The sequence below is a fragment of the Zeus faber genome, assembly GCF_960531495.2.
Source record: "Zeus faber genome assembly, chromosome: 6".
Lineage (NCBI taxonomy): Eukaryota > Metazoa > Chordata > Actinopteri > Zeiformes > Zeidae > Zeus > Zeus faber.
Window position 1 is genome coordinate 31,737,003 of NC_137201.1, and position 25,472 is coordinate 31,762,474.

A 25,472-nucleotide genomic window follows, 5' to 3' on the forward strand; every position below is an offset into this window, starting at 1 on the left:
GATACATGTTGTTTCTGTGTTGACGTTTTTCCATGTACATGTTTGGATCTATGTTTATTTGTCTCACCCATGGTGGTTCTCTGCCTCTTGGAGTAGTGATCAGTTGTTTATAGGCCCAAACATGATTAAAAGCTCACCACAGAGGGGGGTTGGTGGGGGTCGTCCACAGGACAGAGTTATTGCAGCAGTTGTTAATGATTAAAGAATGAATGAAGAGTTGCATTGCAGGTTAAGAACATAAACTTCACTTCGAGGACACAACTCTGTCCTAGATGCAATGGAACAAATACTCTGTGTGGTATGCTTAGTATGCTGACAGCACAGGTTTAAAAATATATAGATAAAAAAAAAAGTTGTTTTTATTATGTTTGTGAAATAACATGTATTTATTGTGTTTGTTATGTAAAATAATTACCATATTATTGCTGGACAATTGAAATATGTCCGAGTCAGGCGTCAGGCTAAATTCTTGTAGTTTGATGCCGTATTACGGAAAATCTGCAAAATGTAATACGTAACTAACATCACTAATATAGACCCTGTGTATTGATGCCTGCAGCTATATTTATTATTATTATTATTGTTATTGTAATTGTTATTGTTATTGTTATTGTTATTGTTATTGTTATTGTTATTATTATTATTATTAGTCGTTCTTCAGTTTGCACATTTCCTTTGAGATGGCAAATAGCCACATGAAATTTGCCACATGCAGGTATTGTCTCGTGAATGGTTCACAAACAAAGATTATCCAGCTCAAATGTCAACATTTTAACGTTTCAAAAGGCCATAACTCTGCATTGGGGAAAACGCCGGGGGAGACCACGCTCTCAATTTCTCAGACATAATTTAAATGAGTGATGCAAAATCTAGATACATGCACTACAGTGGCTGACAAGGGGTGGATGCCTGTCACGAGTGCTGTTTGGTGAATCCAAATGCAGGACACAACGGAGGCCCAGGAGTAGTTGCAAAGGGTCAAGGGTTTATTGCAAAAAACTGGCTGGGGTCCAAACCAGGAGATCAGTCCGTACAGCTAACAATCTGAAAGGGGCAAGCGAAGGGCTATGTCCAGAATCCAGACGGCTGGGAACTCGGTCAGGACCAGGCAGGCAAGGACACTAGACAGCTGGGTGGAAGAGACTAGACAATCTGACACAGCGAGCGTGAACCGGATCGGTGTATATATAGACAGGCCTAGACTGGCATGTTGTCACAAGGCTATGATGTCACATCCCTTACTGGGGGGAAGCTGATTGGGAGGGGGAGAACTGGAGAGAATACCGAATCTGAAATGGCAGGAGAAATAAACAGAATAACATATGGCAACCTAAGTTGTGATTGGACCTAAGTTGTGACAGAAATATAACCAAACAGGGCCAAACATGGAACACAATAAACTGATAACAAAACATGGCAAAACCAAGACATATTCTTGCAGTCGGATCAATGCAAAAGCCGGCAAATTTCTCCAAAAACTGTGGAGTATCCCTTTTAGAAGTATGACTCTGCTGATCACCTGATGTCGCTGTCCTCTGTTGTCAATGCCCCAAAGGTTTGGATCTTTGGAAGCTTCATATGACTTTGTCTCCCCATCATTATAAAGTCAGATTTTCATGAAACTTGGTATGTATATACAGGCATCCTAGCACTACAAAAAGTCAGAGTGTTGGTGTGGTCTAACACAAAACGGCCACAATTCATTGACCCTTGTCCATAAGTCCAATCCTCCCAAATCTGTATGGCAATATTAGGTAGAGGTATTAAAACATACTGTATGTGCCAGCATATGTTAAAAATGGAATCGTAGGGGGTGCTACAAATGCCAAAACGTGTATCTCTTTATTTAATTAGATATAATATATCTAAATTATAAATATTAACAATTAAATAAATTATTTTTGATATTTATGAAAAATGTGCTGTTATTTCACTTCTAATTATTATGTAATGAATTTATCCCTGAGTATATTTATCCCTGAGGTGTGAAAATATGTTTCCCGGGAAGTTTAACATGTTCTGTATATTGCTTGACAGACCCCATCAATCAATATAAAACATCAAATTATCAGTAATAAATAATAAACTTATTTACCTGCATTGGAATTATGCTACTCTGAAGGTGCTTAATTAAGTCATTTCCTCTTTATGATGTCATGGAAAATTAGTTGGTGTAATGTGGGGAAAGATGTGTGAATGGAGAAATAGATTTACTTGTGAAAATAACTAACATATTTTATTCTGTAATATTTGTGATGCAACTTCATTACTGTGTATAGGAACATTAAAATAAATGGAAATCTTTTGAAAAAGTTGTAAAAAAAACCCATATTATTCACTTTGAATGACAGTTTCTCATATTGTATGTTAATAATGAACTTTAAATAAATTGTTTTTAGCTTGACAAACATGTTGGCAGATTATTGTATTTTATAGACTTAAATGGAATGACTTGTGAAATGAATCAAATTTCACAAAAAAAGGCCATGCTAGTGTGTAGGTTGTTATCGGTACACACTAGCATGGCCTTGGAGTATTTACGTGTGGCCAATCATACAGTTGTTTGTAACTCAAGTTGGATTGAGGCAATCATCATGACAATGGGAAACATGTTCGGGCCACTAACTGGAACGTTCACACCATTTTTTATGTGAATAAATCCAAAGGTTACCAAATGGCAGGATTGGCATGGATTGATTCGATTGATTGATTATATAGCACACAGTAAAGATCAAAGTAAAGAGAGGCATATTTAAACAGAAAATAAGTCTCACCTGTCATGGTGAATATCCCCACCCAGAGTTGAACATTTCGGCCACCGACCATGGTGACCTCACTTTTTCCAGCCTCACATTTCTTTTCCTCTTTTTTGGCTTTCCTTGCTGCCCAGATCCCAACCATAAAAATGACAACATCGAAGAGAACAAATGCCACAATCCCAGGGATATTCATGGCCATCTTTCATTGCATGTTCACAAACCAATGAACCAGTCAAGCTGAAAAAAACAAAAAACATTATCAAAATAAAGTTCCTGCAGCTTTCCCCTATTCCTATTTTGAGTGGGAGCAGCAACTCACTATGCAAACGTATCCATACTATAATGTACATACTTAAGGAAATGAAGTTTTGGAGCCTTTTGACCTTTATTCCACAAAATTTCTGATCAATCATCTCTCTACATTGGGACAAATTTGTTGGTACCCTTACAGCTCATTGAAACAATGCTTCATTCCTCCTGAAAAGTGATGAAATTAAAAGCAATTTTCTCATGTACACCTGCATTCCTTTTTTAGTGTGGTGCATCGTGTGCACCACACTGAACATGGACCAGAAAAAGCAAAGGAGAGAGTTGTCTGAGGAGATCAGAAAGAAAATGATAGACAAGCATTTTAAAGGTAAAGGCTATAAGAGCATCTCCAAGCAACTTGATGTTCCTGGGACTACAGTTGAAAATATCATCAAGAAGTTTGAGGTCCATGGGACTGTAGCCAACCTCCCTGGACACAGCCGCAAGAGGAAAATCGACCCCAGATTGAATAGAAGGATAGTGCGAATGGTAGAAAAAAGGGCCAAGGACACCTTCCAAAGAGGTACAAGCTGAACTTCAAGGTCAAGGTACATCAGTGTCTGATCGCACCATCTGTCGCTGTTTGAGTGACAGTGGGCTCCATGGAAGAAGACCCAGGAGGACTCCACTTTCGAAAGAAAAACATGAAGATGCCAAACTGGAATTTGCTAAAATGGATATTGACAAGCCACAATGCTTCTGGGAGAGTTAAAACTGGACCTTTTTGGCAAGTCACACCAGCTCTATGTTCACAGATGAAAAATTATGCTTTCAAAGAAAAGAACACCATACCTACTGTGAAACCTGGAGGAGGCTCGGTTATGTTTTGGGGCTGCTTTGCTGCGTCTGGCACGCGGTGCCTTGAATCTGTGCAGGGCACAATGAAATCTTGAGACTATCAAGGCATTCTGGAGCTAAACGTACTGCCCGGTGTCAGAAAGCTCTGTCTCAGTCACAGGTCATGGGTCCTCCAACAGAATAATGACCCAAAACACACAGCTAAAAGCACCAAGAATAGATAAGAACAAAACATCGGACTATTCTGAAGTGGCCTTCTATGAGCAATGATCTGAATCCTATGGAACATCTATGGAAAGAGCTGAAACATGCAGCCTGGAGAAGGCACCCTTCAAACCTGAGACAGCTGGAGCAGTTTGCTGAGGAGGAGTGGGCCAAACTACCTGTTGACAGGTGCACAAGTCTCAAAATGCAAAATATTAGGTTAAGGGTCCCATCATTTTTGTCCATGCCATTTTCATTTTATCATGTTGTGTAAAATATTCTGTTGAATCAAAAGCAAAGTCTGATTTCTATTAAATATGGAATAAACAATGATAGATGCCAATTACTTTTGTGAGTTTCACATTATTTCAGAAAAAATTGTGGGTTCTTTTTTTGTCGAAGGGTACCAACAAATTTTTCGAAAGGTACCAACAAATTTGTCCAGGCCATTTTAGAATATAATTGATCACTTTAGCAATAATTGATCTCTTTCTTTGCTTGACTCTATGACATACCAATGCATGCAGGTATACAGTACATGAGAAAATTGCTTTTAATTTCATCACCTTTCAGAGGAATGAAGCATTGTTTCAATTAGATGTAAGGGTACCAAAAAATTTGTCCACGTCTCTATCTTTTTAAATTGCTTGTTTATATATTTCAGTATGTTTGTGGTTCATTTCATATTGAAGATTTTTTTCATATGGATGTGTCAAGGAAAAAATCAATAACATTAAACACACAAATACTGAAGCAGCAGATCACACTGTTACACTTAATCCCCAGCAGCCACAACATCTAGGTGCATCTTCAGTCAGCAGAATCATGAAAAATCGTGTAAGTATATTTAAATATTTTTTTACAGAGGAAAATATTTTACATTGATTATTGATTATATTTCCTTAAATGGCTGTATATCATATTATAAATGTTGCTTTTCATTGTACTCAAATGAAATAAACAAACTAAAATAAATCTATTGATTATTATAATCGATTATTGATTATCATTACACTGGTTTATTACAATATAAAAAAGGAAAGGAATTCAACTTACATCTTGGCCAGCAAAGCAAATGCAAGCACATGCAAAGCATAAATTAAAATCTAAACCGTATACCTAACGACATGCAACTCTGAATTGTTCATCCATTGTGGTCATAAAAACAGTGCAGTAGCCCGCAGCCTGTTAAAGCTGTATCGCCCAATTTATAGTCATCTACAGCTGCTTTTATCTGTATCAAACAGTCATAACGTGCAAATACACATAACTTTATGTCCATGGTTATAGCAAAGATATGTCTTTCTTAAACTTTAACGTGTCTTGTAACAGAATTATCACAATTTTCGCCAAAGAAATCTTTGCAGTTTATATATGTCATATGGCATCTACATGATTATAGGCTATACTAGGGTATTGCTTCTGATGTTTATATGTGTCTAATATTTTTGTTTAAGCCTATATTTGAAAACTACACTATAATTAACATGATTTCTGGATCTGTTGTATATAAAACAAAGAAATGATCTCTTTTGCAATTATCCTTATGACTCTGGATTACTTACGTGCTCTGTGTGATAGATTATAACCAATCCAGTTTTTACCAGTTTAAATAGTTTTAAAGGGGCAATACAACCCATAAAAGGCAGTTTTCCACTTGCAAAAATGTGATTGCTGGGTCTACCTTGTCACTGAATGATTATTCATCCCTCAAAATGACTTTTTTTTTTTCATCAGGGTTATATTTCAAAGATTTAAAGAAGATAAAAACACAATTTGGTAAGTGGAAAACTGCATTGCCAGGATCAGATTGGTCAGTGGGAATGCACAGAGGAGGACATCCTGCCAGGCATGCACCAGATCTACTGTATATGCATGCGCATAGGAAGAGAACCAGTGGGAGGGTGCACCGTGTTGAGGACTCTGAGGCAAAAAAATCTGACTCCGCCTTGCGGTACGGACGCCATATCTCCTCCACCACCTCTGGATGGAATGGCCAAGAGGTTTCTGACTTGAAAGGAAATCCACTGTCTCGTTCTGTGCCCGAAGGAAGGTGTCAGATCTTGTACCCCCCTGGTAGTTCATCTGGAACACTGTAGAAGTATTGGCCATCCTGACTAAGACATGCTTGCCCTCTAGACATGGAAGGAAGTGTACAGGCAAAATCCTCCTTTTCCGCTTCCACAATAACATGTTTGCCAAGCACTATCTGAACAGCATGCACCCTAGGCAAGGATGCGTTATTCCCATAACAAGGAACACCTGTGACCCGCTAGCAGAACACACAGAGACACATAGTTGAAGACAAATCCTTACAAGGACTTCAAGGTTATCAACAAGCGGGCAGTGCATCACTCATATCCAGCAGGACGGGTGAGCTCGACTACAGGCTGCGTCCTGCGATTCGCTCTCTCCCTCTCCGCTCTTTGCAAAGACTAACTCTGTTCCTCTAAAATAAATATACACGCAACAAAGAATTTGTTCACGATCCTTTATTACAGAAATTACCATGACAAACTTGGTGTCAGAAGTGGGATCCCGGAAGATCGTCGGACCGGCGGCAGACAGTGACTGGCCATCCAGGACATCACAAATTAGAGTCCTGCCTTTTACCCAACTGCTTTGAGGACGGGAGGACCGTCTGCTGTTGGACCAGGCCATCTCCGCGGGATCTACACGTCCAAAAACTCCTCCAGTACACGGTAAAAAACTCATGGATCGATTGTGATTTTGAACAAAATTCTGAAATTGTGTCTATTTATAAAATAGAGGACCTTGGGATAATCTGTGGAGGTTAAAGTCCTCTACATACTTACAGTGCAGAGGTTAAAGTCCTCTACAGACTTACGGTGCATGCATGCCGGGCTAGAGCCCCATGAAAACAGAAGTAAAAGTCAGGAGTAAGGAGAAACCAGATTGGGGTTCACCGACCAATATGCGAATGGAAAGTAAACATGGGGACAAATGTATGTGATGTATGGAAGACTGGGTCACGTACGGCGGGTTTCCCGCGAGGGGAAGTTTGAGTATGACCCAGTGGGGAAAGTGGGTGAGAGAATTGCGGAAGAAGACGAGAGATTGAGAAAGAAAAATAAAGTGTCAGTGAAAGATTTAGACAGAATGGATCCATAAACAATGTCTAGCGGTATGGACAAAAGAGGCAGAAGCACGAGCCAGGAGTCAGGAAACAGGGAAAAATAAGAGTTTGAAAGGTGTAAAGTCTGAAAAAGCTGAGCTTGCCACTGATACGCCTGTCCCCCCCCCCCCCCCCCCCCCATTCGAGTCTGACCCAGGGTGATCGTCAGAGACGAAGGGACGACTGGGTGCCCCCATATCCACCACCTTATGTGCAGCCCCGTGCCACCATCAACACCACCCACCACGGCCCCTCCAGAAAGCTTCGCCTCCACGGCCTCTGCGTCCACAACTAAAAGGAGGGACAGAAAAAGGCCAGAGACAAACACGAGTTGGCCTCCCTCCATGCCCACCTCGCCTTGGCATCGCTGAGCACCCCACCTTTCCAGGGACAAGGACGAGGCAGAGGACGAGAGCGCGAACGGAGCTTCGGATGGGGACACGACCGAAGCTACCGAGGACGTGAGGGCCCACCCCCGGCTCGAAGAACACCAAACCAGGGTGACAACGACCGCGACCGCTGTTTTAATGGCGGAAAAAAACGGACATTGGTCCAGGGAATGCCCCGAACCACGTCGACGCCAACAGCGCTACCCCAACCCTTACCAGCACGCCCAGTCGGCCCCGTTCGGATCTGACTGATCTCCTGACGTCACGACGGATGAGGTTTCCACGGGGGGGTAACATACCGACACACACACACACCGCACCTACACTTGCTCCATGCAATGAAGACGCGCTTGACACTGATAGTGCAGTGAAATGTAATGTATAATAATGCATAACATAATGTAATGTAATGTTTAACATAATGTATAACGTGCAAAGTAAATGATAAACCTCTCACCTTTCTGGTGGACTCAGGCGCCACCCATTCTGTTATTCAAAGCAGGGAGATGTGTTTAAAATTAAGCGGCCGCTCCTCATGGTCTACCAGCGCGAGCGGTCAAGCGGTTTTAGAAAATTTCTTTGCCCCTGCCCGTTGCACTTGGCACACGGACGAAGGTGAACGGACCACGAAGCACTCTTTTTTGATATCTGCTTTGTGCCCTATTAACCTAGCGGTTAGAGACCTGATGTGTTCGCTCGGCATCTCCATCACCTCAAGACCCAAAGGGCTGAGGGTTGTGGAGACGCCTACGGATCACATACATGTCTGCCCCGACGCGGTCCCTCCGCTGTACGCCTACCAGTGGTGGACGGGCGCCACCGCTGGCAGCGGACTGTCACGCACCACGGCACCATTTGTCAATCCTAATTCCGATCACATGTCCGCCGAAGATCTCCACTGCACCTCACACATACACCGCGGACCAGACAAAACGTCAACAAACTGATCGCCTCCTCATGTCTGATATCTTTTTCAATTCAGAGCGTTGCGTAGTTTCTATACGCCTCAACCCCGACCAACAGTCGTTGTTTACCGTCCCCGATTCGGCCCCACATGTTTCTATTTCCAAATCTCCACATGAAACATGGCAACACCTGGGCGCCTTTACGTGCCGTTGCGCTCACGCCTCTGACTGGAGGCCAAACGTCACACACCCACAGTGTCTTTTTTCGCGTTTAAACTACCATTTGTCGCGCCGCTCTCCGAACCGTTCAGCTCATGCCAGACGAGGCCGACACCGGTCGTTACCCTTTCCAAACCGCCAACACCTTCCGACATCTCCTCGTTGCTGGCCTCGTTGTGGACAAACGTCAGGGCACCATGACCTCTGTCCTATTACAAAAACATGGCGACGCCCTCAGGCCTGTGGGTTTCTTCTCATGTTTATTAGATCCGGTGGCTCGTGGCCTTCCTCCTTGCCTGCGCGCTGTCGCGGCCTGCGAAAAGGCCGTGCTGGCCACACGCGACTTTGTGGGTTTCGCACCACTCACCCTTTTTGTTCCCCATGCTGTCTCCAACATCTTACAGGAACAAAAATGCTCCCATCTCTCGGCGGCACGCTGGCTCCGGTACCACACAGTCCATACAGTGCGCTGCTGTACCACCCTCAACCTCATTAGTACCCCTCCCTGACGACGGCATGCCACACTCCTGCTCCGCCGAACTCTACCTCATCTGTACACCCCGCCCAGATCTCACTGATGTTCCGCGGACTAACCTTGATTTTGTTTTTTATGTAGATGGATACGCCTTCCGCCACCACGACACCGGCTGCTCTCATGCTGGGTTCGCGGTTGCCGAAGACCATTCTGTTGTCCTCTCCTCCCCCCTCCCTTCTCATTTCTCAGCACAAGCAGCAGAGCTCGTCGCCCTGACCGAGGTGTGCAAATTGGCTGAAGGCCGTTCAGCGACGATCTACAGCGACTCTCGTTACGCTTTTGGTATGATGCATGACTTTGGCGCCCTTTGGAAACACAGACGGTTTTTGAAGTCAGACCGCAAGCCCATCCTGCACCACCACAAAGTGGCGGCCCTTTTGAAGGCCATCCTCCTCCCCCTCTCCATCGCTGTTTGTAAATGCGCCGCACACACTCCCAACACAGATCCCCGTCAAACATGCCACAGTGTCAACAGTGGCGAAAGCTTTACTGACAGATATAATTCCCAGATGGGGAATCCCGGGAAAAACTGTTATCCGACAATGGCAGCCATTTTGTAAACAACGTCCTCACACAGTTGTCGACCCATTTTCAATTTGATTTAAAAACACACTGCAGCTACCACCCACAATCCGGGGATGCTGTAGAACGAACAACACTGACCACCACACACCACACTACCTCAAGGCAGCAGAAGCAAACAACACCATGGAGCGCCGTCCACCCTGGCACCCGTTCCGACTCCCTGGCCTCTGCGGCATTTGCGGCATGCTAATCATTCTGTTTATAATCACTGTAATAATAGTTGCACCTTGGATCTGGTATGATATGCACTCTCACGCTCACGTCACCCCCTTGTTCCGCCCAATTCGCGTTAAGCGCGCCATTTATTCAGGAAACGGACAAACTATGTATGTCACGGGCGTCACAGAGCCTGGCGCGCGGAACCTTACTTTCTCTGCGTCGAACGACACTACCCTCACTGGCGTCATTGTTAACCCCTGTGATTACTTTTCTCATTCATGTTATGACAACAGACTCGCCCTGGGCAGGACGACAATATATATATGTTATACGTGGGTTTTTCACCCTGGAAATGTTCCCCGTCCAGGCAATTGGGGCCCCTGTACAAACTGGGCCCAGGCTGTGTGGAACACAGATCATATCCTCTGGGGTTATACCTTACCCCAAGACCAGTCTGACCTGACCAATCGACTAAAGGTCCAAAAGCTCTCTAATCTTAACGCTACAGTTATGATTAGCCTGTCCAGACCCCAGGTAAACAACTCCGGTTTCTTCGTCATATGCGCCTATGTTTCTGGCACCGATCCATGCGGCTATTTTTGGTTGGAAGTTCGACCCCCGCCCGCTCTTCCTCATCGCCGTATTCCTCATCGCCGTATTCCTCCTCCCCTGACACCACCGCCTTTAATGTGTCCATTATGTGACTCTTGGGCTTATGGAGTATGTCCCACCTGCGTCCCCAGATAACAAGGACTTAGAAATGAACCTCTTGTGGCACCTACTGCGCTCCTGGACTGAGGCCGCAGAAGTTAATAACTCCTGCTACGCCTGCACCCTTTTTTCCCATACAGCGACGTGAGCCCTCCGCGTCCGCCCCGTTCCCCTCACCTCCAATGAATGGTATTGCACCCTCCTTTCACTCACCGATCCCTTAGCGGGCCCAAATAGGTGGTTGCTCGCTAGGCCTAATCTACCTTACCCGTGTTCCCTGTACTCTAATCAGGCGTTACGTGCCCATAACGGCACCACATTCCACTCCTGAGCTGGCACGCTCCTTGAGCCAGTTGCTACCATTCACCCCACCTTCCTTTTGGGTCTCCGTCACGCCCTCTGCATTTCACGACATCGACACCCCACTCGTGTATCTTGGCAACACCACAGGCTGTGCGGTTATCAGAATCAGAAACAGAATCAAAAATACTTTAATAATCCCGGGGGGAAATTACTTTCCTATGATAACAACTTCGGCTTCCGCCCATCCATAATGTCTCGTCCTGTCTCTCGTTCGCCAACTCTTCCCACGGCGTAAACTCTTCCTTTCTCTTCCGTAACGTTTCTGGGAGCGATAATCTCACCTCTACCATGTTGTTCTTGCCCACTGATTGCGGTGCTGGTACGGGTCACGACACCTTGTGGCTTTGCGGCCCTCACCTACATCAGTTCCTTCCCCAGTCTTGGTCTGGCATTTGCGCCCTCGTTAAACTACGTCCCGCCGTTACCATACTGGATAGATTACCTCATACCACGCATTATTATCCCCATTATCACGATCCCGCCACCAACAGCCACCATATCGCCAGACGAGAACTCACGTCAGGTGCTGTAAAATACTTATCCGGAGTCTTCCCCTGATGGGGTGCGGTCAATAATGCCCACAACATGGACGCTCTCGACATGCGTTTAGAGAACCTCAACCCACTTGTCACTGACGGCTTCTCCGCTCTCACTCCCTTTATGACAGCCATGCATAATATGTTCCGACAACACCAAGCTGCCCTCGACATCATCCTAGCTTCCAGTGGCGGCCTCTGTCATGTTATCAGCGATTCATGCTGCACCTATATTCCAGATGCAGCCGGCAATATCTCCCATACGATTACACAGCTTAACTCCCTGCTGCAGATATGAAGGCTGACGACGTCCCTCCCCCCTTGGGATGGGACTGGTGGTCCTGGCTCACAGACGGCGGCTGGCGCCTGTGGCTCCTTCGTGCCGGCGCCATCGCAGTGGTCGGCTTGGGCCTCCTTTTGGTTTTATCTTGTTGTATTGTTCCCCTTGCTCGTTCGGCCATCACTAAACTCGTCTCTTCCGCTTTCGTCTGTCCCTCGACGATCCCTTTTCCCTATCCCTCCCCGACTTCGACTCAGACGACGACATTTCCACAGTTTGCTAGTGACCTCTGTCCCTCTTCCCTTTATGATGGGTTCTCTTAAACCTTTGAGTGTGAGTCCCTGGATGTTCGCGGGTTCGCCGACGGAGGTTTTCTACGTATCTGTCGATTATATGCTTATTTTTTGAGTGTTAATACTTGTTTTTTTAATGTGTTCATCTTTAGCGGTTTTCACCTATTTTGATTGTGCTCATATTTTGCTGTTTTTGAGATTATTTTCTTTCATACTGTTGTCTAAATATAAACAAAAGGAGGGATATGTACAGGCAAAATCCTCCTTTTCCTCTTCCACAATAACATGTTTGCCAAGCACTACCTGAACAGCATGCACCCTAGGCAAGGACGTGTTACTCCCATAACAAGGAACACCTGTGACCCGCTAGCAGAACACACAGAGACACATAGTCGAAGACAAATCCTTACAAGGACTTCAAGGTCATCAACAGACGGGGAAGTGCATCACCCCACCCCGACTGTCTCACACATCGCACCACATAAAAACACACGTACTTCCTATATCCAGCAGGACGGGTGAGCTCGACTACAGGCTGCGTCCTGCGATTCGCTCTCTCCCTTTCCTCTCTTTGCAAAGACTAACTCTGTTCCTCTAAAATAAATATACACGCAGCAAAGTATTTGTTCACAATCCTTCATTACAGAAATTACCTTGATAAAAGCGTTGGAGAGCAAGAACACTGCCCGTAGCATGAAGACATTTATGTGCTCTGACCTCTGAGGACTGTCCCATACACCTCCAACCACCATGTGCTGCCAACAGCCTGACCTTGAAGCGTCCGTGGTCACCACTCCCAACATGAGGGGATCGAGCCCAAGATGATGCCTGCCGACAAATAAGCAATTCTCCTCCACAGCTGCAGGGCTGAAAGGCAGTCTTTCGTCACCTTCACCCTTCTGGCCCTGTGCCGCCACGGGTCCAGCTGAAGGCCATTCAGCCAGATCTGGAAGGGGCACAGTGAGAGGAAACTCAAGGGTATCAGTGCTGCTGCAGCTGCCAGCATGCCCATCATTCTCAAGACACCGAAAGGCCAAGAAGTGCCCCTCTGAAAGTTGAGGAGGAGACAGAGGATGGCCTATACCCGCTGCTGAGATGGGGTGGCAGTCATCGCCTGACTGTCCAGGAGAATGCATATAAGGGTAACCCTCTGTGTGGGCTGGGTGTAGTTGAGCTTTATCTGTGTTGACCGTGAGGCACAGACCAGCAATATAGACTAAACATTTGCACATTCCTGCACAAACTGTACAGCATTATTAAAAAAACAGCCTTATTTTACATATTCTTATATACTCTAATATTTTACTTATTGTTTTACATTTATGTTTCATGTTTGCACCGAACACCAAGATAGTTCCTTGTTCGTGTAAACTTACTTGGCAAAAAGACAATTCTGATTCTGATTCTGATCCTGATATGGACGAGCAAAAGTGACATATCTTGGACTGCGCACCCCAAGATGGGGCACATATTAACCAGTTGGCGAGGTAGGGGAGAACCCTTACCTTACGCCTCTGTATTGGCGACCGGGCTGCTCCAACACATCTTGTGAAGACCCTTGGGCTAAGGATAACCCAAAGGGGAGAACTCAGAACTGATAAGCCTGACCTCTGAAGGCGAATTGTAGGAATTTCCTGTGATGAGGAGCGTTTTGAATGTGGAAATAAGCATCTTTCAGGTTGATGGTCGTAAACCAATCACCTGGGGAGATGGCCCACAGTACGTCCGCCATGCTTAGCATTTGAAATGGCAACACCTTCAAGAGTTGGTTGAGCCTTCTCAGATCAAGGTTTGGGCGAAACCTGCCGTCCTACTCATTAGGAAATAAAGTGAATAAGATCCTTCAAGCATGTGCGTTCGACTGACGACCACGATGGAGGAGGGTGGAAATCTCCTGGCTGACGGCTAGTGAGCTTCTGGGATCTTGGACCGTGGTCCTTTTGACCCCGTTGAAGCCTTGGGGCCAACGTCGTAACTGGAGTGTATACCCCTTGGACATGGTCTCCTTGACCCAAAGGTCTGATGTATAATCCCTCCAGTAATGGAGCTGGTATGGCCCTTGACCTTCTATTTTCACAGTCTCAGCACCTTTTTCCTGCTGCAACGCTTAAAGACGAAACAGTGGCTCTGTCTAACAACTAGACACTTATTTTACCTGTTTTTTAACTTTTTATAAAGGATTACTATCAGCACTAGCTACAGTGGACACTGCTCCCCTCGCTTCCGTAAGCTAAGCTAAGTACGATGCCCCCTCTTCTCCACTGACGAGTTCTACAAACTTCTACAGAAGAGTGCTGGAAACCAAAATCCACTGGTTAGACTATGTGGGAATGACACCACTTTACCATGGACTCAAAACAGTGGACAAGATAATGCTAACACACGGCTTATAAGCACCAACAAGCGACCAAGAAACAAGAGGGCTGTCTACGGGGTAAAAAATGTCCTCCCTGGGACTCTCTCGGTGCTAAGCCTAAGAGTAAATCATTGCCCTGGGAAATGAGAGGACTGAGTAACATGCAGAGAGCCCAGCGTCCTGAGATCTATGACACGACCGGCTGGCCCGCATTATTATCCAGGAATAGCGCCTCTTCAACCCCTGTCCTCGGTAGGACACAACTGTGGACAGCTGCAAAAGGGGAACTAGCAACAAACCTCCCCAGCAACCAAGTGTGCAACTCGAGAACAGATTTGCTCCACTGTTGCAGAACCCTGGACCTCCGAGGACCGAGGACCTGGATAACCTCTCATCTTCACACAGAAAGGTTAACACTAAGAGCCCCTCAGAATTATTGAGCTGAAGAAAGTTTTGTGCCATCTAACGATTGATATCATTGAGACAATCTAGAACAGCAGCTAGGCTGTTTGGGTCACAAGGTCTCAGAGGAAGGTATATCTGGGTGTTGTCTGCATAGCAATGAAAAGACATTGTGTCTTTGGATAATTTGGCCAGGAGGCAGCACATAGATGGAAAATAAAATTGCCCATAAAATGGAACCTTGTTGTACACCACAGGTAATTTTAGCTGTAGAAGATGAGTCGTTACCTATGGAGACTGAGAAGGTTCTTTCCAAAAGTTAGGAATAAAAGGCTACAGGGAAAGCTAATGAGTGGGCCCCAAACTCTAATTGTGGGCCGACTTTTCTGTAAAAGATGTAAGAAGCATGTGCAGTAAGAACACCAAAATACCCTGCTTTCCCAAGGATATGGTGTCTGACACGACAGAAATGATCCAGCATATTGTGGCTGCACATCCAACTGTGAAAACTATCATCGTGCACATAGGGACCAATGATGCTGTAAAACAACAGTCTGAAGTAATGAAACGAGACTTTATTGATCTGTTGAACAGTCAGCTCCTCGAAGGCTGAGGTGTTAATCAGTGGCTCTCTACTGTGCAAAACCAGCCTGAAAGTTTGGCCACTGCTATTAACACAGTACAACTGCAAACCAAAAGCATTTTATCTTAACAGTTACAACGACATAGGCATGCAATGACAATCTAGTAATCTACTTTTTGTCTACCTTTACACATTTGGTTCAAGCCAGTTTATTGTAGAAAGCGGGCTAGGTGGAATTAGCCCAGGAGCAGATTGACACATGTCATGACAGGCCTTCTAACCTGAGTGTGTGTGTGTGTGTGTGTGCTGCTCGTTAGATCAGCTAACGACCAGCCCCTCTGATCCCAATCACCTAGATCCAGGTCAGGTGTGGCTGCTCAGCCCAGACGATCCCCACACCACAGACCCACAGTTGGGGGCTGGTTAAGTGCATCCAAAGCCGGGGGAATTCTTAATCCCAAAGTTTGCCTTAAAAGTGTTGTAGTGCTCCAAGAGAGGCAGCTTTTATGTTTCAGCATATGTATTTGCCATAGGGAGTTTTGAACTGGTAAGGAATTTATGGCGTGGCTGAGGTTCCATACCAGCAGGAGGCATGCATGGCACACCTGTGGCAAACATGAAGACCTGCTCCAGGGTTACCGCATTTTCTGTCATTTTCTCAAAGTACAAAGCATTGGAATTAATTGAGTGCAAATATTATCCACAACAACACTGGGACTTCTCATTATAATTTTTGTTGATAAGATTTGACAATTAAGAGGAAATACACTAACCATCGCAATCAAGAAGGTAGTCCACCTAAAAACTTATTGTTTTGTACTCCTCGACCCTCTTGTGGCTTCCATCTGGACTAAGCTCTGGTTGGAACAGATTTTCGATGTTTGTAGCAGATAACTGGTTATCTAAATGTCAGCGAACAGGGGTCAGGACTGTAAGATGCTGCTGCAGCGCTGTTAAAAACTGCAAGCTGGCAAGTCCATCCTTGAATCTGAAATACAATAATAGGTTGCCTGTAAAGTTAAACCACAGCGCAGTAGCAAGGTAGTCAGTCTGCAGGTCAGTCAGTTTCACAGGTGTTTAGGATGGTGAAGTGCTGTGTTTGTCCAGGTTCACAAACTCTAACTTTAACAATGTAAAATAAAAACAAAATAAAGGCCATGGGCTGGGAGTGCCTACACAAGCACCTGAAAAAAAGTAGTCCTCCAGTGATATAAAGTGGTATTTTTTTCTAGGATGTGTAATAATGAGCCATTGTTTGAGATGAGAGCTAAATTCCTCTAATGCAAAGTTGAATAGGCTCTGACTGAGGTTTGTCTTTATACTAAACAAAAGCTTTGAGTGGGAGAGGAGCCTTACCATAAATGCTTGTAGAAATGTTGACATTTTTTCATGTCTCATCGGGGGCTCCTGTGTTTTTGAGAATTAAGCAGGAGGGAAAATTATTTGGTTTCTTGTCTCGGCAGTTCTTGTCATTGCAGTGCACCAAAATGTTATCAAGTGCTATAAACCTCATATTTTTGGGTGGCTGCCAGGGCAGTGTGCATGGAAGACTTATTTACCAATGCGGTTTCCCATAGTTACCAATGAAAATCATGCAAACCCCCCCACCATTAACATACTCAACTTTTAATGGTTTACTATGCCTCTGTGGTTTGGTACAACTGAAATCAAGGAAAGATCCTACATTGCAAAAAAGTGTTATCTTATCTTAAACCTGACTTGTCACCTTGACATTTCTGAAGATGATTATGGGAATATTGTGGGTGAATTGCCAACCTTGTCAACACACAGACCTTTGACCAAAGCCCGCCATTTCACTTTGGAACCAAAATGAAATTCTGTAATCCAATGACTTCCTCATACAATTAGATAAAGACCGTACTGAACACAGAACCAACTACAGAGGGAAACAGGATCACAAGCTTCTGACAAATTAATTTGGAATGAAATTGAAGACATGGTCTCTAAATCGATCGGCATCAAGGTAGCACATTGTCTGGGCAAGATATAATCACGAGTGTTTCCTCGTGAACCTTGAACCTCAGCGCACCTGCAACGTGGGCACTGCGACTCCGCTGTGGGAAGTGAGACCCAATCACCAGTGGTTATTCGACAGCTCTGAGCAGTCTACTGCGGAAATGACTGTGGTGGATGGGGTGGGTTAAGTAGCCAACCAACCCCCTTCCAACTGGCAGCAGCAGCCCCTGGGGGGTCCGCCGGAGCACCGGGGGAGAAGCAGCGCAGCAACCACCACAGAAAAGCTAGCTGGCAGCTAGCTTCTCCACCCAGCGGGCATCGCCGGGACCATCCAGAAGCCAGATCAACCCCCGCAGCACCTGGGGGGTCTGGTTGAGGACCGGGGGAGAGGTAGCGCAGCAACCACCACAGGTTAACGCTGGCAGCTAGCTTCTCCGCCAGCAGCCACTCCCAGGACAATTCAGCAGCCCAGCAGCCAGGCCACCCCTCCAAGCAGCCCCCGCAGCAGCCAAGTCAGGTCACGCCGTCACCAGCAGCGCAGCAGCCCGAGACCCCATGCTCCAGGAGGGGGCAGCTGTCGACGCCTAGCCTTCGCTCTACAATAAACTGGTGTTAACAAACCCCGTCGTCTGTGTCTCTGAGCCGGAGCTCCCTGAAAACACCACTCGGGTGGCGTATGGTGGCAAATCTGCCACACTTACAAAATCCCAAGTTAAGCCTCGTATGTGTGTGTGTGGTTTAACATGGACTAAGCTATGACATTTTTTTTTTTGGATGATCTGTCCCCGACCGGAGGTGAGCCCGTGTATTTCTCAGTTGCCACCGATGCCTTAAGGAAGGGAAATAGAAAAATATATGTCCAGCGTGTGTGAGATACTTCTGTGTCTGATGGAATGCAGTGCAGGTTACTTGGCTTTTATGAAGACAGTAACAAATGCAAATGGCATACATCAAGCTCTGATAAACTGTCTGGATAATCATAAACTGGATATTAGAAACATGCAGCCTATGCAGCGGATAATGTCAATGTCAACTTTGGAAAACACCACTCCGTTATTGAGCAGTGCCAACAATCACATTCTAAAAGCTAATTGCCCAGCTCACATAGCTCACAACACTTGCAAGCACGCCAGCTGATAATGAATCAATTGTTTTAAAGATCCACAGCCACTTCTCAGTATCTGCTTCTCAGTTAGAGGAGCTATGAGGAGCTCTCCATCACTCACCTGGAGCAGGCTGGGGTGGCCGGTGGCCCTCAAAATGACAGACTGTCAGTATGTCCACAAGTGGGTGGCAGTTTTCCAAAACATAGTGAAAGCCAAATTGATCAACATGTTCAGGATTGTCTCATTTGTCCTCAGTGTGCCAGGCTCAAATGCCCTTGTAGAGAGGATTTTCTCTCCAATGAACGTTAAATGATCAGACTCAAGAAACAGATGCAGCGCAGAGCTGATCAAAAATGAACTTCAGATATGAGCGAACTGTGACTTGTCATGTAAGGACTTCTCTCTGGCTGTGCAAAGGGACAAAGGACTGTTTGAATGAGTCAAGAGCGGCAACAAAAATATCCATGGAAAAGGCTGACTTGGTGAGTCGTGTTCCTATTTTCCTCTTTTGTACTTAAAGTTTTTTGTTTTTTTTGCTGAAAAGGTCCAAATTGTGATTTCTTTGATAATTTATTTTGCGGTTTATTCACATAAGCTTACTTAATGATGCAGTTTTATTAAAGCTATAGACTACATACAATATACACATTTTTTGCCTTTGCCTTTGCCTTTAAGAATATGAGTATACAGTGTATATTTAACACCATAGCGCCGAGTCATTGGACAAAATGTTTTTGTCCCATATTTGGTACTGAGATAGTTGTCCTATTGCTAACACAGTCCTCTTAACCAAAGTTTATTTCTTCAACTGAAGCCAATTTTTTCTGCTTCTGTTCTTTCTGGACCTGATCACCCTGTCAGGGGTTATTTTGCAATAATGACCCGCTGGCTTCACATGATCCCTTTCTTATACATTGCCTGATTGGCAACAAATAACTTAAACGATCCACATTTGGACCGAACTTTTAAAGATGATTTTATTGTAGCATATTGACACACATACTGTATTAATTGCAGCTCTTAAATCATGGACATGGATATCAAAATGAATACAAGAATTCTAACAGGTTTTTATTGTGCCCATATTGGATCAAAGCTGAAATCAATAAGTCTTTGTACTAGTGCGTCGTCTGCCCTGTCGAGTTGTTCTTTTTTGGAAATATGTTTTTGTCTATCTTACCCAGAGTCAGACAAGAAAAGAGGTGGTCAACACAAATTTGATCCGTCAGTCCAGAACGTTGATATTGACGGACTGCATGCTAAGTGTATTAGTTCACTAGGTAATAAATCTCGCATCTTAATGAGGAGTAAAATTAAAAACAGCAGGTGGCCTTCAGGCACAGACAAGTGTCAGAGAATGTAGGAATGTGTAAACACGGAAGGGACGTGTAGTTTGAGTAGATAGTGTAATACACGCCTTTAGAAGATTCTAAAGGCGTGTATTACACATATAGTTTGTTTTCTCAGAGGGAACGCTTTCGTCTCCCTCCTCTGCTTGTCCTTTCTCCCGAAACACCCTCAGCACATCCCAGGACCGAGGCAGGAGACGGTGAGAGAAGATCAGCTCGGCTAGGCGAGACACCGTGAGGATGCACAGCAGAGAGGACACCGTAGTTAGAGTCCTGTAGGGAAAGTACTGCTGAATGACTCCATCCTCCTCCCTCCAGCCAGGGTACAAGATCACACAAGGGATCCCAAATGATGGCTCCCCGCTCAGGATGCGCAGGACGAATCCTACTAGGTAGCCGGTGATAGCTCCGTAGATATTAGCCCAGGGGCAGTGAACCACACAGATGAGCTGTGGAACAACCAAACAGTAGAGAAGGTCTGTGCTCATCAACCAGAGCGCAACCACACTGTCGTCAGCAAAGACCAGGCCTGTCCCAGCGAGGCCGACCAACAGAACACAGAGACGGATCACCCACTGCAGCTCTCGCTCTGACGCCTGCAGAAGGAAAGTCAGGGGACAAAACTGCTGGTTAGCAACCTGCAAATAGTAGAGTTAAAAGTTAGTTAAGACACATACAAACACACACCATTTTCCTCAGAGTGCTTTTGTATATGTTTTGGGTGAACATAGATGCAGAGGAAAGCAGCACTGAGTCCACCGAGGACATGACTGCTGCAGCTATGGAGCTGATACCCAGCGCTGACACCCAGAGGGGTGTGAGGTACTGCAGGGCCAGCGGCAGGATCCTTCCTGCTTCCCCACGTTCATAAGGAGGGGGCAAGCCATATTCTGTCTGGTTCCAGTCTGAAAGACAATGGAGAGATGGTGGACAATGTCTTTCCAGGCAGGAAGATGATCGAGGTTGCAGGACATATATTCGCCAACAGAGTGAAGATAGCCAAAGGAAAATGGAGGTGTAAGGATGCGGCGTTGTCTCAGCGTTGAGTGAGCGTTTGTCTCTGTGCAGGTGAGCACAGAGACAAACGCTTGGTAAAATTAACAATACATTTCAATAAACAACATTGATCCATATTGTGTTTCTGTAATCGATGCATCTGTAAACTGTGTTAGTATGCAGACAATAATTACCATAAAAGCTGATGTTTGCGAGGCTAATGTCGGGCTAGACTCAGCCTCAACACATGGAGACCAGGGCTGCAATAAGGCACTCTTATAGGGCACGGGATAGCCCCGAGAAAAGGAGGAAACATGTAAGAACCAAAGAGTTGTGTGTGCCTGAAGACCATGCTTGTGTACCCTACCTGTTGTGCAAGAGTAATCATGTGTTGGTGCATACCTGCAGAGGCAGCCACCGCACCGATGACCGCTGGAGGGATTCCGACTACAAACGTTATGGCAGCGGCACCGAAGCAGGTGAGCTGAGCCTGAGTGGAGGAGGCAGCAGACAGGATACGCTGGTACAGAGACTGGTACGCCAGTCCTCCTACAGCCTACATCACATAGAGAAGTTGTTAAATGAAACCGTTTGAATGCGAACAAGCACATGCCATAAAACAAACAGGCACACACGGATCTGCACACACGCCCTCTTTGGTGGTGTGATATAATTGAACTGTGTTTCTACTGTCATAATGCTGTAGAACTAAAATGTCAACCACTGGGCCTTTTCTTGTCACAGTCATATCAGTAGTACTAAAACATGTTAGACCTAATTATCTAGGAATAACTGTAAAATTGCAGATGAAGATCTCTTCTTCTCTTGGAATAAATGAAAGCCTGGCCAGGAGCTTGGCTGGCAAATATCCGGATGCTCCAACTCAGAGACTTTTACAAACACACACAAAGACACACACACACACAAAGACACACACACACACACACACACACACACACACACACAGACACACAAAATCTGACCAAAATCAACGCCTCATCTGTCCATTTTCCTGCATCCTCCAGCCTGAGTTCCCCAATCCAGGAGTTATTATTTGACTGGTTGTGAAAGGCTGTGTGAGTGATGTCCCCAGACGCAGGATTGAGAACCAAGAAGGGGATACAGAGCCACTACAAGAGAAAAGGCAATTCCTGTTTAACTGCAGCACATTGGGTACATTCTCAGTCGTTGCTTTCCATGTATCTTACCAGGCCGAAGAGCATGAAGAAGAGCTGGATGACATCTGTGTAGGCAACGGAGTACAGCCCCCCCAGCAGCGTGTAAGTGATCGCCACGGCTGCTGACAGAGTGATGGAAAGGGTGGAGGAAATTCCAAGGATGACACTAATCGTCCCCCCTGGAACACACAGAGAACGCTGAATTTGAGATAATTAACAGAAGGAAACGTCAGATCTGGGCTGCTGTATAAAGATAGAAATTAGTGAGGAGGGGTTAATTGTGTGCAAACCTAGAGCAGAAAGAATGCAGGCCACCCACAAAATATCGGCGACCAGAGCAGGGAACAACAACGCTGTGGTGAAAGGGTTGCCGTAGGAACGCTGAAATGGGTCCAGCATAGTCACGTAACGCTTTGATCTCATGGGTTTGGCGAAGAACAGCCCGGCTGAAGAACAAACAGCAGAACAGGAACAAAATGTGACAAAAAAAAACAAACGAATACTCTTGTTCTGAAATGAAATGTTCTTAAATCAAAGTTTTTATTTTCATCTTTTTTTTCCTGGCTTATTGCCAAAAATTGAACTTCAATTCACCAGCAACCATAACTCTTCATGGGTCTACATAATGTGCCAGTGTACTCATAATGGAACGACTTTTAGGGTAAAAAGACATGTGACAGCATTTTTAGTCGGCATGTCGCGGGGTGTGCAAGCCCCCCAGCGCAAACTATTCACTCCTTCATTTTGCTGCCTGTGCCGTTAACAAATGTTCCAAAAGTTACAGGGTTGGTTTTGTAATGGTTTATCAGTAGGGGGAATTGGAGCCGCATTATTTAATCACTTGGAGTCAACCCGAGTGATTTCATCAGAATGGATTAAATTGAGCTGCAATATGTTGTATAATGGGTCAATCGCAGTCGCAGGACGATGTGGCCGCAAATTCATTTTACCACGGATCGTAGGGTTTTAACAGATGCCAGTCACGAGGAAAAATAAGTTGCCTTTAATTAGTCATCTCAGTTACCCGATTCAGTCATCAAGTCCACCAGGGTGCCCTGCCTAGAGGTAGTTTAATGTATGACTGATGATCCTGGATGGGAAAAATAGTTATGGGATTACATTCCATTCTGTTGCATTTGAAGTCATAGTTCAGTATTGCTTCTCACCCAGTACTAAGTTGCAGAAGTAAGCGGGAGGCCCCACGGCCCAGATGAGACCCAACTTTGGGGAGTAGACCGCCTCAGAGGTGCCCAGTATATACGCCCCACCGACCCAAGTGGCTGCAGGCAAAGGCACATCCCAGAGCACATCCCAGAGCACATCCCAGAGCACAGAGGCAGTTAGATGCAAATGCATTCGTCCAAGACATCTCATCCATTGGCGCGAGCAAACCGGCCTCACCTGTCATGGTGAAGATCCCGACCAGGACGTTGATGTCGCGGCCTCCGACCAGGGTGATCTCGCTCTTGCTGCCCTCGCATTTCTTCTCCTCTTTCTTGGACCTCTTGGATGCCCAGATCCCGATCAGCAGAATGAAAAAATAGAAGCCCACCAGCGCCGCCAGTCCAGGAACATTCACTGCCATTTTCGATTTACTCCATACACATCCAATCCCCAAATATAGCTAGAACGTGTGTGTGTGTGTGTGTGCGTGTGTGTGTGTGTGTGTGTGTGTGTGTGTGTGTGTGTGTGCGTGTGTGTGTGTGTGTCTTTGGTGTGTGTGTGTGTGTGTTTGGTGTGTGTGTGTGTGTGTGTGTGTGTGTGTGTGGGGGGGGGACATTAACACATAAAAAGCTATAGTTAATACACAGAGGTTCACGGTCTTCTGCGGTCTGTTTTAATGACCGGTAGTGGGTGCTGAAGGTCGCTCTGAACCTTCAGGGTGAACAAGTTCGACTGAAAAAACACAAATTGTTAGCCGCAAGAGGAGCGGAGACAACGCGCTCCGTGCACCTCTGAGGGTGGTCCTACACATTATTGTCCCTCAAGAAATGTGAGACCGTACAGAGTCGTCACGTCTTTCCTTCTTTTTCTCCTTTTCCGCTCGACCTGTCACATTCTACACGATGCACATTCTGTAGTGAGTCGTATCAAAGGTCAGAATGTCCATGTTCCTTTTATGGGCATGTCGATGTGAAAATAAAAACCAAAACCAAAATCGAAAATAGAAATACTCACCACAACCGTGCTGTGTCAGTAATGTTCCCGGGTCTGAAAGTGTCACTCCCTCCAGGACGTTTGCATTCCTCTCATCAGCGATGACCTGTGATGCTCTCTCGATCACGGCAGAGCCTTGAGTGCAGCGATACAAAGTCTAAAGATGTTCCCTCCATGAGCCGCCAGACAGTAATGGTCTTTAGTTTTACCGCCGTCGTGTTTACTTTACTATCTCTTTCAGCTGATCATCCGAAGAAGATACGGGCAACCTCCACCCAAACCCTTTCAAGAACTACACCGTGTTGGGAGGAGACAGTGGGTACGACGACACCCGTTCTGCAGTTATTCACAATGTAAAACATTTAAAGGTCATCACTGTCAAAGAGGTTGAGTCCAAAACCAATGACAATTAATTGTACAGGTGTTTTATCGTTTACCAGAGTCCTGGCCGCGTGGTGCGTCTGAACCTGCATGTCTTGTCCTTCACGGAGGAGGAAGGAGCTGAGGGGGAACCGTGGCGGTGAATCAGTAACCAGGAGGATGCGCCTCGCAGTGGTTGAATATACGACCGCAGAAGGAGTGTATTGAAACAGCAAGAAGAACATTTATTACAAAAAGAAAAAAAACAAGGTTGTAATGTTGTCGTGGAACATCAGTTTTCACAGCACACACCAGGGCAGTCTGCAGGCTGGGCAGCTCTGACCTGCGGGAATACTGACTTTAAGACTTGATTGGACTGGGACACCGAAGTGTTACCTACGGTGGCCCTGAAGTGCAAAACACAACACCAAATTACAAATAACAAATAACAAATAACCGACCTGACCACCTCAAACTCAACTTACCTGGGGGCCGCTGGAGGTAGAGTCTGGGTGAGACTCTACCTCTAAACTAACACTAAACTTTGATGTCAAGTAGGGGCCACAAAGAGACCCGTGCCCTAAATTATCCAATCAGCAGCCATCCTTCTCGTAGGGGGCGGAGTTAACGCTGTTGTGTCTTTTGATTTCCTTGTTTTTTTTATTTGCCGTTGTGTTTTGCACCTCAGGGCCACCGTAGCTCGGTAGTTATCAGCGGGGTTTGCGTCACAGTAGTTTTTACTGACCCCACCATGGTACTGGTGTCAAAGTGAGATCTGTGTAAATACACCTGGTGCGTGCGTGCGTGCGTGCGTGCGTGCGTGCGTG

At 45.5% G+C, this 25,472-nt stretch overlaps 1 protein-coding gene across 1 annotated transcript; it reads right to left on the reverse strand.

Annotated features, from left to right (window-relative positions):
• Window positions 1-20,034: 20,034 nt before the first annotated feature.
• On the reverse strand, window positions 20,035-23,713 carry LOC307232056 (high affinity choline transporter 1-like; the record flags this gene model as incomplete). Its single annotated transcript, XM_080002937.1, has 8 exons — window positions 20,035-20,550; window positions 20,642-20,859; window positions 21,353-21,506; window positions 21,934-22,080; window positions 22,159-22,307; window positions 22,419-22,574; window positions 23,295-23,408; window positions 23,530-23,713. 8 exons carry the CDS (start codon window positions 23,711-23,713, stop codon window positions 20,035-20,037), a joined length of 1,638 nt encoding a protein of 545 aa, XP_079859063.1.
• Window positions 23,714-25,472: the final 1,759 nt, after the last annotated feature.